The 13,713-nt window shown below is 38.8% G+C and overlaps 1 protein-coding gene across 2 annotated transcripts; it reads right to left on the bottom strand.

The window, feature by feature from the left end:
- Positions 1 to 794: 794 nt before the first annotated feature.
- Positions 795 to 11,582, bottom strand: HDC (histidine decarboxylase). 2 transcript variants are annotated; one of them, XM_035554818.2, is made up of 12 exons: positions 11,454 to 11,582; positions 9,782 to 9,954; positions 9,106 to 9,219; positions 7,597 to 7,719; positions 6,607 to 6,741; positions 5,523 to 5,666; positions 5,205 to 5,271; positions 4,199 to 4,361; positions 4,012 to 4,102; positions 2,745 to 2,843; positions 1,959 to 2,060; positions 795 to 1,755 (listed from the first exon to the last, which is right to left on the bottom strand). In XM_035554818.2, the coding sequence occupies exons 1-12, from the start codon at positions 11,479 to 11,481 to the stop codon at positions 994 to 996; spliced, it is 2,001 nt and encodes a 666-aa protein (XP_035410711.1). In that variant the 5' UTR covers positions 11,482 to 11,582; the 3' UTR covers positions 795 to 993. The 2 variants fall into 2 exon arrangements, with proteins under 2 accessions (XP_035410711.1, XP_050569026.1); XM_050713069.1 differs by lacking the exon at positions 2,745 to 2,843 and having other exon boundaries at positions 980 to 1,755.
- Between the last annotated feature and the right edge of the window lie 2,131 nt (positions 11,583 to 13,713).

The following is a 13,713-nucleotide window of genomic DNA, read 5'->3' as shown; positions in this document are numbered from 1 at the left end:
AATATTGGTATTTGAAATAAATGTGAATATGAGATTGACTTAATAAAGCAGAACTTTTCCAACTACACATGCATCTGAGCCTGGCTTTTCCTCTCCTTTGAATTTCTTAGCCACCATCTTTGTGCTCCCTTCCTCTTGAGTTTTATGTTTTCTAAGCTGCCTGCTCTGAGGGTCCTTCCATCCTTCACATCTCCACTCTGCACAAAAGTGACTTTGATTGCTGACCTATCCACTCCTGTACTTCAGTCTGAATTGACTGTTACACACTCACACTAGGAAAAGATATAAGCAGGTGCTCCCCTTCCTGAATTAGTTTCTCAAATGGACTGCGCTAGGACAATTCAGAGTTAATCAGATGGACACAAACACAGTTTTAGGGCAATTCCATTCTTGTTTTCTTGAAATATGGTTACATAAAGCCTCATGTGCACTGTTAACTGATTAGCACAGATGGAATGGCAGGGCTGCTCTGTTTTTAAACTCAAAAGCTGAAAATTGCCCTAGTATAGTAAGTCACTTAGAAAGGTTACATCCTCCTCTTTACACAATTCAGAAGTGACGTTGGCATTGTCTACATACACACATCCTCACAGCAGCCTAGAGAGTTCAAGTCAACGTATTAAAAAAATAATCAATGGTGCAAAGAGAACTGAATTGTTAACACCCTATGGAGGCCAATGTACGCTGTCAAAATGTTTCTAGTTTACCAGCTCTCAGTCCTGTTAAAGGACGGTTTACAAGACAGAAGTTTGCATTTTCTTTACTGCAGTCTACAAACCAGAGAGTTTAATGTTACATGTCTACAAGATTTATTTGACATTTTAATCTATAAATACACAAGGTTTTACTCCAGTAAAAGCACAGGCATTTTCTCGGTGGTCATTACCATTGCTTACATATTGAACAAAATAACATGTAGTATTGCATATGAATAAGCAAACTTTGGTTCTCTTTCTACCTGGGGAGCTCTTAAGCACCAATCTCTTTTACTTGTCAAACAATGGCTTGCAGAGGACAACAAGGCAGCTGAAGGCCACACTGAATGCTACACTCTGGAAAGTTTGGGACACTGTAGAACTTAATTAATTTTTTGAAGGCACTTTTTTTGAGCATCATCACCTCTTCAGGCAGCCTAGAAAGGATTCTAGCATTTGCATGAGATTCTTTCTTGTCAGTGGCTGCTGCTTTGGGGTTACATTGCTCAAGAAGACCAGTCACTGGGACACTGTTGCAGCTAAGGGAACGTGCTGTCTTTTTCTTGCCTTGAATAGATAAATAACTGAATAAGAAAGAGGTTAACTTATGTTTGGTAACATCTTGCACATCTTCCGGAAAACAGTCATCTAGAGGGTCCCCTTGACCTTTCACTTGCTGACTGATCACACATGTATTGTAACTCATTGCTACTTTCTTAGGCTGAACTACTATTTTTCTGGAAGGTATTTTGTATTTTTCTTCTTCTACATATAGCTGAGAAGCATTACTGATAACATTAGAATTATGTTCCGTTACCATATTAGGGATTCTTGCCTCATCACCAGAACTGATGTGGAGTAACCCATAATTCTGGCTAATGATTTGGGCTGCGGTATGTTGAATGATGTTCCAGTCTTGCAGAATATCTTCCCTAGTGGTGAACTGAGATGTTACAGTAAAGCGAATGATGAACTTGTCATGAATGGTTGCTGGAACAAGGAAGAGCTTGCCAGAACTGCTTAGTTCTTTCAGGAGTTTTTCTGTCAGCCAGTTGGGACCCTGTTTTAAATATGCATAGGGAAAAGAAAAAAGTACAACTGTTACAGTTTCCAGTGACATCCAAACATCTTTGTAAGAATTTCAGCATTACCAATTCTTATATGAAAGTTTATTCGTAGTTCTTAATGCCTCTGGAGAGATCATCTGTAGTCAAATAATTCATGGAAATACTCTAAAATAGATGAAAATAGCCCATTTTTTACCTTTAAACGAAATACAACCAGTCCAAGATGTCTCTTGGCAGGAATTTCAAAGAGTGGATCACTTTCAACTAAAGATTCAAAGAATTTGGCTGTTTCAGTACCCTGTAATTAAGAAAAAAAGTAGTTATGTATTGGTTCATCAAAAACACAGTGTAAGACACTAAACTAAGTAGTTAAAAAAAACATCCCTCCTCATTAAAACAGATCACTCCATTCATTTCTATGTATGGCAGCAAAGTTAAGAACAACAACAAAGCTAAGAATTTTTAAGACTGTCTCTATTTGCCCAAACCCTTGACAATGTAGAAGAGTAGCTGGGCTACATATAGGAATTTTGAGAAGGTTTGAAAACTGCGCGTTTCTTTTCACAGATTAAATTCCTTTTGCAGCAACCGTTGATCCACAATATGATACATACACTCCATCAAAGACTTAAGCCTGTGAAGTTTCATTGCAATGGGTTCAGCCATCCTTCACAGCTTGCCTCCCAAACAGCTGCCACCTTGCCTCAAGGAAAGCCTCTACAAACTTACTCAATGATGTGCAGAGGTATTGACTTATCAAGTTGCTTTCCATTGCCTATTGCTTCCAAAAAGGATACAGGAGACGTTTTGTCCACACAGTCAATCTTTACAGATTAGTTAAAGTCAGCACATGTTTAGTGTTCACAGGCAAACTTTGTACATGAAAGGCTTTGTTACTCATCTTTGCATGACTGAATTTAATGAACTCCACTACTGATAAAACAGCATAATACACTTATGCTTGCACTGTTAATGTACGTACATGCCGGATGTGAGCTTGAAGCTTTTTCACCCCAAATGAACGAATCACAAACCACAGCTTCAAAGAACGAAATCGACGACTCAATGGAATTTGCCAGTGCTGTGAAAACACAACAGCATATCAATAAGGGCAAAAACGGCAGAAAGGACTGAACCCTTACACTACAAGGTCTGTTGTTTCAGACCTGTACTCATGTCAGAAACCTCCACTGAGACAACAAATTGCATGCTACTGAAACCCAGCTAAGCCTAGGAAATAGCCATCAAGAAAACGCTATGTCTACAAATTTGTCAATTATTTGCAAAAATAAGATTTTGTCTGTTCCCCTCAGGGAACAGAGGGGTGTTGTTTAGGATTTTAATTACCGGCATATAACAACAACTGTTTGCACTTAAAGAGCGTTATCAACTTAAGATGTGTCCATTAACACTCAGGATTGAGTGCTGACTTCGGTTCCTGTAATCTGAATATTTAAGTGCCATCCTGAACATCTTCCCAAGCCAACAAGAATTCATATAGGAGTAAACCCTTCCAGAGAAAATAACACCTACTGTGTGGAGAAGAGTGACAAAACATAAGAGTACTTCTAAGGAGCTACACAGTAACATGCAGGGTCCTATTCAACCACAAGAGGGACTCCGTGATTTTTTCTTTTCCCTCTCTACACTTACACTCCCTCTAGTGAAAAGCATCATGGATTTCAAGAAAACAATCATCTTTTCAGGGCTTGGGTGAGATCATAGCTGAAAAAATTGGCAGTTGAATATTCTTTTGTTTTACTGTACTGAAATCTGCTATAAAATGGATATAAATTGAAATGACTCAGCTCTCCTATCAATACATAAATGTGAAGAAAAATGTAATTCATGTTACTGTTGTTTCAGAGCATGGTGTTTCCATTGCTTAATCATTTCTCTATTTTATCACATATCAAAGATACAAGAAAACCACCCAAAATGTCATCAGTAGGAATTATTTTAACAATACAATGCACATAAAAGACTCTTCTAACAAAAAAGGCTAGGCTAGATCCCCACCTGTGTAAAAATCTTGAATACTTCAATCTCTAAAAATGAAAGCAATTTTACAACCAATTATCATAACCACTTCAAAGTTTTAATACTTAATCTGCATTAAGACCTCAGTATGATTGTTTTTATGCTGTTAAGTAGTAAGGCCACCTAAAAACTAACTCCAGAGGAATTTCGCAGTCTACATTTAAACACTTTATAGGCAATTTAAAATATCAACTCAAATAGCAACTTACCATAAAATCAACAGCAGCTCCTGAATTGGGATGTCTGAGGTAGACAGGGTTTACACTGAAGGTTTGATGTAACTTGTATTTATCTTTAACCCTATCAATTGTAGAATGAACTGTATTTAGCAAAAAAAATGTGCAAAGAAAGACTTTACAATTTGCACGTTATCCTTCTCGTGTTGTCTTTACTCACCAAAATCCAGTGCAGTCAAAATGAACCATCATCCATTTTGAAGGGTTAAAAGTAAAGGAATCTGCATATTCAATTCCATCCAAGAACAATCGAAATTCAGGACACACAAATGCTGTTCCTGCATATGCAGCATCAATGTGAAGCCAGAGTCCCTCAGCATCACCTGTTAGAAATGAAATCATTGTTATGTAAGGGATATAATGAATCAGAGTATGTGCTTAAGTTAAAGTAGTACTCTTCTCTCTGAAAACTAGGCATACTTTTTTGCAGGAGGTGGACAGGTTAACAAAAATAAAACACAATACAAGCAATTGACAATCGAGTTATATCATAAAGCTGTGGAACTAGAACCACAAAATATGGGATAATGCGGAATCCAGATGGAGCCAACTCTAGAAAAATTCACTATTCCAAATTTTGGATGAGGCTTTTTAACATTTGATTTCCGTCACCGCCTTTTTACTAATTGAAATTCCCCAGTATAACTCATTCACACAAAGCCAAAATAAATGCAAGCAAAAGGACTCAGAGATAGAAGCCATGCTCTGACACGTAACAGAAAGTGCCATAGATCTTCAGCACTTACTTGTCAGAATTCACGCTGGAATAGAATCTGCAACAATATCAAATTTACCTATTGAACTGGTGACCACAAAGGATGTCCTACCAATCACTACCTTCAAAACTCCTTTGCTAGGTTAAATGTTTAGTATCCGTCCTGCAATAATACTGCAGTCGGTAGCGTATGCTCTGTGTATTCCCTGAATAACCACATTAAAGATCTATCAGCTGGCAAGTGTCATCCATCTGGAATGGAATGTATTTTAGCATCCTAACCTTATAGAAATCACTTCAGAGACTTATACTGACTCCACTCATCTTTGAGACACATTTGAAAAACTCCACTCGTTAGTCTTTCTACTCTCCTTGGTTTTGACGTGAAAAATTGTCATACTATCTTCTCTGTCCTATCATAGTTTAAAATCAGGGGGAAAAGGACACTTACAAATCGGGCCCAGTTCTGAGAGATTGTCAAAAGCACAGACACCAGTTGTACCCAAAGTTGCACAAACCTAGAAGAAAAAACTGTTCAGATGGCTTTTTTTTTTTTTTAAGAAATGGATGCAGCATTTTAAAACTGGGGAGGCTATTAATGTAGTAAAAATGAAATGATATCAACATTCCTGAGTTCAATAGAATGCAAAATTCTCACATACATTTTCATCTTCAACTAAAGTATTTTAACATAGTAAAATTATATCTAAGACATTTCTTCTGATGACATTAAGAATATCAATACTCTCAAACAGAAAGCTGAACATACAAAGATGGGCACTAGGCCTTTCTTTCTGTCTTCTGCAATGGCTTTTTTCAGAGTTTCACCTCTAAGGGAAAAGTTCTCATCCACGGGCAGAAATTTCATCTTCACAAGAGAAATCAAGCCAGCCTTTTCTACAGAAGAATGTGCCTTAAAAAAAAAATTGTAAAAAAAGCATTAAGAAAGCAAGCTCTGAGGCTCAAAAACTGTGATAAATTATGGCCTTATAAAAGACAATAAAAGCATAGATAAAGTTGTTGTTATAATCCAGACTAATGTAAGTCTGAAAGTTTGTTCCTTGTGAATAACAAGAAGAAAGAAGAAAGAACACATTGTAATTTCAAGGAACACATATGATCCATTTATTTGTGTTCTGGTCTCTAAAAATCTTATGAGGCATACTTATCTTGTGTTTGGAGGGCCATTTATCAAAACTCGAATCTTAAAGGACTTTCTAGAAATGAAGCTACCTTAACATATTCCCTCCTCACTATCTGAAGACAAAAAGTCCTGAAGCATGCCTAGTTTAGGGCTGGCATAGACCAAAACACCTCGCAATCAAAAACCCTTTTAGTTACATGAAAAACCAGCATGAGTGTGTCTCCTGCTGCTGTTTTCACAGGGGAGTATGATTGTTCAGTTCAGGAGCCAAAGGACAGAACAGGTTTGCAGGCAGAGTCACATCACTGTGTAGGCATTTTCTCCAAGGACAAGTTCATAGGCCTGGAGCAGAGACAACAATCAAGAGCAACACTGAGGATCTGAGTGTGCCTGTCTCCAAATGGAAGGAGGATGTTAAGGAACAAGAGCTGAAGCAGCATGAGATCAACACTTAGTTACTGGAGTAAGGATTTGTGAGAAACAGGAAAGAAGTCTTTTGGACTGCTGGGACCCTGCAAAATCTCATCTCACACCAATTTCATTTCCCCATCTGCAGAAAACAGCATTACAGGGTAACAGCGTTAGAGGGATTCATTCATGGTTGTATTTTTCTCTTGGTACAGTAATGTAAGTTCACATTGTCATCTGCATGGTCTGGGTGAGATGGAAGTAAAATAGTTTGGTTTTTTTTGTAACTGTAACAACCTACTTGATCAGACGCATATGCGATGAGACGAGAATTGAGCAAGGACTCATCAGCATCTGGCTCAGAAAGCTTCATCTCCAGAATTTTGTTTTTCCTTGCTGCCAGCAGCGCAACCAACGTTGATTCACTCACAGTGCTCTGAAAAGACATTGCTCATTTACTGCAACATTTCACTATTTTATTGCTGTTTTGCCAAGGATTTACTGAAGTCACTGAAATGCTTTCAACTACCTCCCCCCCTTTTTTTTTTATTTTTAAATTTCCACAACTGCTTTTCTCAGATGCAATGGGAATTCACTAGCTAATGAACAGCTCTCTGGGCCAGCAACACAAAACAAAGCTTTTTAATTTCTGTATATTTTTAATGTAGAGGACTGAAGTGCATGACTGAGTAAATAAATTACTTTTGTTCTTCTATAGATTAAATGTACTATCTACCACAAAAACTACAAACCTGAGCAAAGCTCCTTATAATAACACAGAGCCTTAGCATCAATTCCAGGGAATACTTGCTTAGGCTGTATGAAAGAAGATTCAGGCCTTGGATCTTGCAACTTCCAGAGGCACAAAGTCAACATCAGAAGAAGGGAAACGAATTTATGTCCTTCTGCCAGCAGTCTTTATTTGCTGGCAAGACAGTGACAAGTCTTCCCCCTTCTCTAATTGTGCAGGAATAACTTTGGTGAATACTCTAGTGATGTGAAACAGACTGAAGAAACCAAATCTGATTATCTCGTTTATCCTTAAGTCCACAAAAGTACCTGCTCCTAGTCCATAATGCAGTCAGGACTAAAAGCAATAGTAATTCCTATTCCATAATCATCTAAATTTAATCCTAAAATCTGGGAAGGAAACATCAAGATGAAATTTGTCCCCATATAGACTTATATGACAAATCTTGTGGATTTTGCCTCAAGGAAAATGATCACCTATAGGGAAATTTACTGCAGTGAACACAGAAATGTTGATGAGGCCACCTCTGATCTCCCTTACCTGTAGTACTCCTCCACCCACACTGTCAGGATGGTGGTGCAGGAATTTATCTGGAAGGCCCAGCATTTTAGCCAACCAATCCATCACATTCATTTCCAGTTCTGTACAGGCTGGACTGGAGGCCTAGAAAATCAAACAAAGAGAACAATGTTCTAAATTCACCCAGCAAATACAATAGGAGTTTAACCCTTAGAGAGCATGCCACATATCACATTTTAATTAACGGCTATTAACACTCTTAATTGCCTTGGGAGAAATCTCACCTAGACCTAACAAAGGTGCAGATTATGTATCTAATGCTACAAAGTTTGTAAACAGCTAACCCTATAAGGCTATGGCTCATACCTGGCAAAGTGCAACACTATTATAATAAAAATGATGTTATTTGGTGAGTTCTCTAATACAGACTTTGATGCTGAGATTACAGTTTAGGTGTCTTGCTCATTCTCTTATTACCAGTTGCTCTCTTGCAATATCAAATACAGACTCTTACCAACCCCCTTAAAATGTTCTCTTCAGCTTCCTAGTATCACCTCAGCACTGAGCTTCTGAACTACCAATAATTTTAGAGTCATTAAGAAGTCACAACAAGCCATTTGAGGCTAAAATGCAGAACTACAGTTCAGTATGAGCATATGCTCTCGGTTCCTAAAGAGAAAGGAGACTGATCTGTCTTTCAGCTGAGGAGAGTTAAGGGTGGGTTTTTGAAGAGCAGCAAAAGAAAGATAGAAGTTGTTCTGCAGTGCCAAGCTTTCCACTTTTGAAAGAATCCATTTACATTGCAAACTTAAAATTCTGTCAAAACTAGATAGAGAACAGAAAATGGACGTTCCTGTATATGCAATGAGCTAATCAGATACAAGTACATGGAGACCGTAACCAAATTCTTATAGGTTTATGAGTTTCTACTGTTTTCTTAACATGGAGACATACATCTAAAGATCTGGGCACCTTCACCAATGGAGAAGACATTGGCTTCAGAATGCCACTGAGGTCTGTAGAGTCATAGCCAAGTAGTAGCGTTGGGTAGTGGCAGGAGGACACCAAATACTCAGACATTCTGGGACAGGCTGCCAAACAATCACTTTTAGAAGGAGAAGAACAGTAAATATGTTCTCTCAAAGGATCAGGAGAACTGAAATGAAGCCCAGCCTAACTTGCAGTCATGGGTGCTCGCTGCTCTGCCTGCAGTGCAACAGTCTTAGCACTGGGAGTAAATAAATCATCAGGGAACAATGCCAGCTGTTTGGATATGCAATTAATTAGAAAACATACCTTTCTAGTGGTGTATTTTCTCCATTCAACTCTGATTACTAGGTAATGTTTGGTTTTATACATATGATTTATTTTTACAAGTGACATTCTTCAATTACGCAAACAGCTTACAATACAATGGTTTACAGTAAAAAGTTGTACTGACTCACAGAACCAGAATGACTATGACCTGTTCCTCCATAACATACACAGAAGAAGGATATCTAAAGTAACAAAATAAAAAGAGTAGTTTACCCATGTGAATCCCAAGCAGTTAATTGCATCAGCCAACATATCTCCGAGGAGTGAAGGCCAAGAAGTAAGAGCTGGAAAGTAGGCATGCATGTGCGGACTTTGCCAATGGACAACCTAGAACAAAATTATCTGGAAGTTAAGTCTGAAAATGTGGCAAAATTCTGTAGGAGATGTAGTGATTAGCATCTGTTTTAAGTGATGGGAAAGGATCACAGCAGCATAATACGTGCAATTCTAGAACAGCTAGCAGAAAGCTACGGAGATAATATCAACAGGAGTGCAGCAGTAGCAAGTGATAACACTGTGTCGTTATTAGATAAATTCCAAATTATAGCAAAAGCATTTATCTGAATTAAACAGGCAGACAAAGATTTTGAACAGGAAAGAATGATCTTTTGAAAATTATTGCACAAAGTCTGAAAGACTTATCCGTATATGGGGAATCCCCAAATCAACTTTGTTAGTTGCTCTTGCTCATTTCATCAGCTTGTCTTTAGCTATACACAGCAATTCATAATTATATAGCCCTCCTCTCCCGAAGAAACTTGTATGCTGGACACTAATGTAAGCATGTATCTAAACAAATGTTCAGCAGAATTTGTGCATTCCCAGAATGTGGGTGTTCACCTCAGGTATTAGTGACTTTTTCCTGTCACAATTATAATTTATTTCTTACCCCAGGCATAATAATCTTCTCTATATCTCCAAAGATGTTGTCCCAGCTGTCTGGGTCCATCGGGGCAGAATCCGGCAGCTGAGCTCTCATGTAACCTGGCTGTACATCAGGAGTCACCCGTCTCTCTCTCACATTGCTCAGGTACTGGCAAATGTAATCCACCATTTCTTTCCCTGGAAGAAGCAAACCAATGCTTTGCTTTGAGTTTAGACTGCAGATAAACCAATTATCATGACTAGCACTTCATGCAATCTGTCACTGGCATTTGACAGGGCTTGAAATACTGCTCCCAGGATAGCCATGGGAACTAAAACACCAAAACAGCCCACAGCCCCACCGAAGCCCCACTTATCCTATGCACAAGTACTTCAGGATATTCAGAAGCAAGGGATCCAGCACATTCCTCAGTCTCACCGCTTCTAGTTCTTATCATTTCTGAACTTCAGAATGGAGCAGAAACATACAAGAAATTCATGTAAATCTCATGTTGCTAGCTGGCAGCTACAGAGAAGACCGAATTAAAAAGTCCATTTTACCACATCCATTAACAATTTTGAAATAGATACAGAATTTACAAAAAAAATTAGATATGAATTTCTGTTCAACATTTGATTCAGACTAGTCCTCTGAGTCTTAGCTTAAGGCTATATGAAACATCAGCGAAAATAATACTTGTCAGCATTCCCTGAGAATAAACTCATCACTTCGCTCATTTAAGAAAATACAGCCATATTCCATAGCACTAGTCACAATTCACTGTATCATGAACCAGTCTCACAAATTAATGTTCCTGCTTATCTGGGAACACACACATAAAACCCCATACATGGGAGCTGTATGACCTTGTGAAGGTTTCTGATTATTCAGAGTGAACATCCTTCTACAGAAGAGACTGGGCGGCAGTCGGGAGACCTGAATTAATCTCTGGCTCTGTGACTAGATGATCTAGGAAAAGTTACTCAACCTTTACACCTTACCTGTCCCATCTAATAATTTAGGGACACAGCTTCTAGAGCAGGCTTCATAGGGACAAAACGGATTCCTGGGGTTACTTCATTGTCATTACTCAATAGCTCAAATATATCTTTAAAATATAATCATGGGTACAGTTACAGTCTGTTTGATTACTGAGGTGATAGAGATTTTCTTACCTACAGATGAAGTGAAATTGCACTCACAAAAATTGCCATAATGCCTCATGCTTCCCTGTTATTAAGGCATAACTCCTTTTGCATCCTCTGAAAACAACTACACAGCTCCACACCTAATCTTTCTCCACTTACTAGGCAATTTTCTCCAGCCGTGGGACCAAAGTTCGCTCCCCATCTCCAGAACTGCACCAGTATCAGTAAAGTTTCATGGTATCAGCCAAGGAAGAGCCATAGTACATAGCCCCTTCACGCGTTTATTCAGAATCAGTTTTGGAGCTTTCCCACAGTATTTTAAATGAGAGATCAAAAAGCATAACTCAGCCACTTACTCTAACTCCATTAAATCAAACTCAGCCTAGGGATATATTATCGTCTCAGCCCCAGCAGATCTAAAGAATCAAGGACATGTGCCGTTAAAAAGTACACAGCCCACCCTCATTTCTGGGTACCATTCACAGCCCTACAACAGTTCTTCCCCATGGGCAAACGCTACCTACTTCCAAGAGCAGAGGATCACTCACCTCTCTGTCTGTACTCCTCAGGCTCCATACTGACTCCTTCTAAAAGCACCTCTTCAGACTTGGCCCGCAACCCTTCAGTGAGCTGTGGACAGTCCAGTCTGGTGCCCTGCTAGCTGCTCACGCTTTATAGCTCTTGTTATCTCAGACTCAGGCATTCTGGAAAAGGTTTAACGTAGGCAGGTTATTGGTGAGTGTTTATCTAACTCCTCCCAACTGAGGGCTTTTAGTCTCTTGTATGTTCTCATCTCTGCTCTTTTGATGTGTAAGACAGTACATCTCTGAAATGAGCTGCCTCTGCTCTGCCCCAAAATGGGACTGCCTTTCCCATCTTGAAAGGATCTTTCAGAAGTCTCACATTAATCCATCATAAATACAAGACACATTAACATCAGACCCATGGGAGAGGAAGCTCAAGAACTTCCAAAACCAAATAAAAGCAGCTGTATTACTTTTGCACACTGAAACCAGCACGAGCAGTAGTCATTGTAACAAAGGGATGAGTATGTAACAAATTTGATACTGCAGTTCTAAGTGGGGACTTTTTAAAAATAAAAATATAGAAATGAGTTTTACCGAGAAGAGCATCCCAATTCATCAGTCCCGCACTGATGGAAGGAAAGGCAATACAGTCGTTACCAGCCCCAGAGCTGCAATACAAAGCAGTGATCCTCTTTATGGAAATTCTGCCCTTCCAGATCAGACCAGGTTATATTGCACAGTTACACTCCTCCACTGGTATCACCTTAGACTGCTGAGCTGGGAAAACATATCTTTGCACATCATGCTTGCTTTTCTCACATATGATACGCATAAGCACTGGGATATGACCTTATATTTCCAGAATTCCTCCAAGTCCTCCACCTGGATTGTTCTCGGTTTGGAAGAATGGTCACAGAGTCCCCCTTATTCCAGTTTTAGGGACTGAAAACACATCCTGACCTGTTTTGGCAGCAAAATTTTTGACACTATTCAATGTTGAGCACTAACTGTCTTCATCAGAAGGAACTCACTCTACACTGATACCAGGCAGTCCTGGGGAAAAAGAGAAGTAGAACTTAAAGATCTTAATGGTCTAAATGGACTAAACACTAGAAATAGAAATTGTTATGTAAGATAACATATGTTTGCCTTGTTTTTGCTATTTCTGGGGTTCCTGCTTACAGCAAGCCACTGTTGGAACAGGATACCAGGCTAGGCAGCCCCTTAGTCTGGTACATTGCAGCAGTCTCTCTGTTCTCATGATACAAAAGGGAACTGGCTGTCAGAGAAGCTTTGACTTGCTGCCTCATGTACTACAATGCAGTCTGAACTCTTTCATTATTCTAATAAGTAGTTACTGCTTCCTCCACAGTGTACTTTCTACAGAACAGTGTGAAAACCATTCCTAGTTTCTGCTGTGATTAGATATTTGAGAATGAACTGTTTCAGAGATACAAAGATACTCTGATACACATGCAGATTAATATACTGAAATAAGAAAATAAATTGATAAAAAAGGCATTGAAAGAAGAGTGCAAGAAGAGCACACAGCAACATATCGTATGCATATTCATTTGCTTTATCTCACATTTCCTTGGAAACATCAAGAAAAAATTAACAAGATGTCCTCAATACTTAGTATGAATTTAGGAACCTCTCTTGACTTTACTGTAAATGCTACCATAAAGGGGAACAAATAAAGTGAGAAAGGGGATGGCCTGACCAAGTCAAAGAGAACTCAGTTCTCAAAAACTGTGACTATAGCTCATTACAAGTAACTAATACATTATTTTAAATAGGAAGCATGCCTGTTCAAAGAAAGCTGGCAGCTAATTACATTTTTGATTTCAGTTCGGAACAGCAAATAAGGAGCAATATTTTCAACAATGCTTTCAGAGCTGAGCTACACAATAAATACTCCACATGACACATATCCTACGTCTTTTGCTCAAAGCTGATAGTTTGACCAGGTTGGTCTTTCGTTCTGTACAGAAGAGAACAAACAGCAGGTCCTGTTTGGAACTAGAATAAGATAGGTAATAACACATTACAGGTAGGGTAAATATTACTAGAGATAAATGTATTTTTGTTTTAGCTACCCTGCACTTGGAATGATTTTGTTACAGACCGTGAGGAATAGAATATTTGCTCACAGGAAGCAGAACGAATAGAAAAGGTTCTCTTCATTGTTTGCTACAAAGGTCCGTGCTGTAAAAACCGTGGGAAATTCTCCATTTGGACATGACCATTACCACTATCACCACTCAGGCTAACGCTGAAG

The sequence above is a fragment of the Cygnus atratus genome, chromosome 11 (assembly GCF_013377495.2).
Source record: "Cygnus atratus isolate AKBS03 ecotype Queensland, Australia chromosome 11, CAtr_DNAZoo_HiC_assembly, whole genome shotgun sequence".
In the NCBI taxonomy this organism is placed as follows: Eukaryota; Metazoa; Chordata; class Aves; order Anseriformes; family Anatidae; genus Cygnus; species Cygnus atratus.
This window is presented reverse-complemented; position numbering and strand designations above follow the sequence as displayed.

Excerpts from the sequence above, each read along its gene's own strand:
- HDC (XM_035554818.2), bottom strand. The coding sequence starts at position 11,481 with ATGGAGCCTGAGGAGTACAGACAGAGAG. Across the intron at positions 5,667-6,606 it reads TCGCATATGCGTCTGATCAA|GCACATTCTTCTGTAGAAAA; the intron begins GTAGGTTGTTAC and ends TTTTTTTTTAAG. Across the intron at positions 4,362-5,204 it reads CTCAGAACTGGGCCCGATTT|GTGATGCTGAGGGACTCTGG; the intron begins GTAAGTGTCCTT and ends CATTTCTAACAG.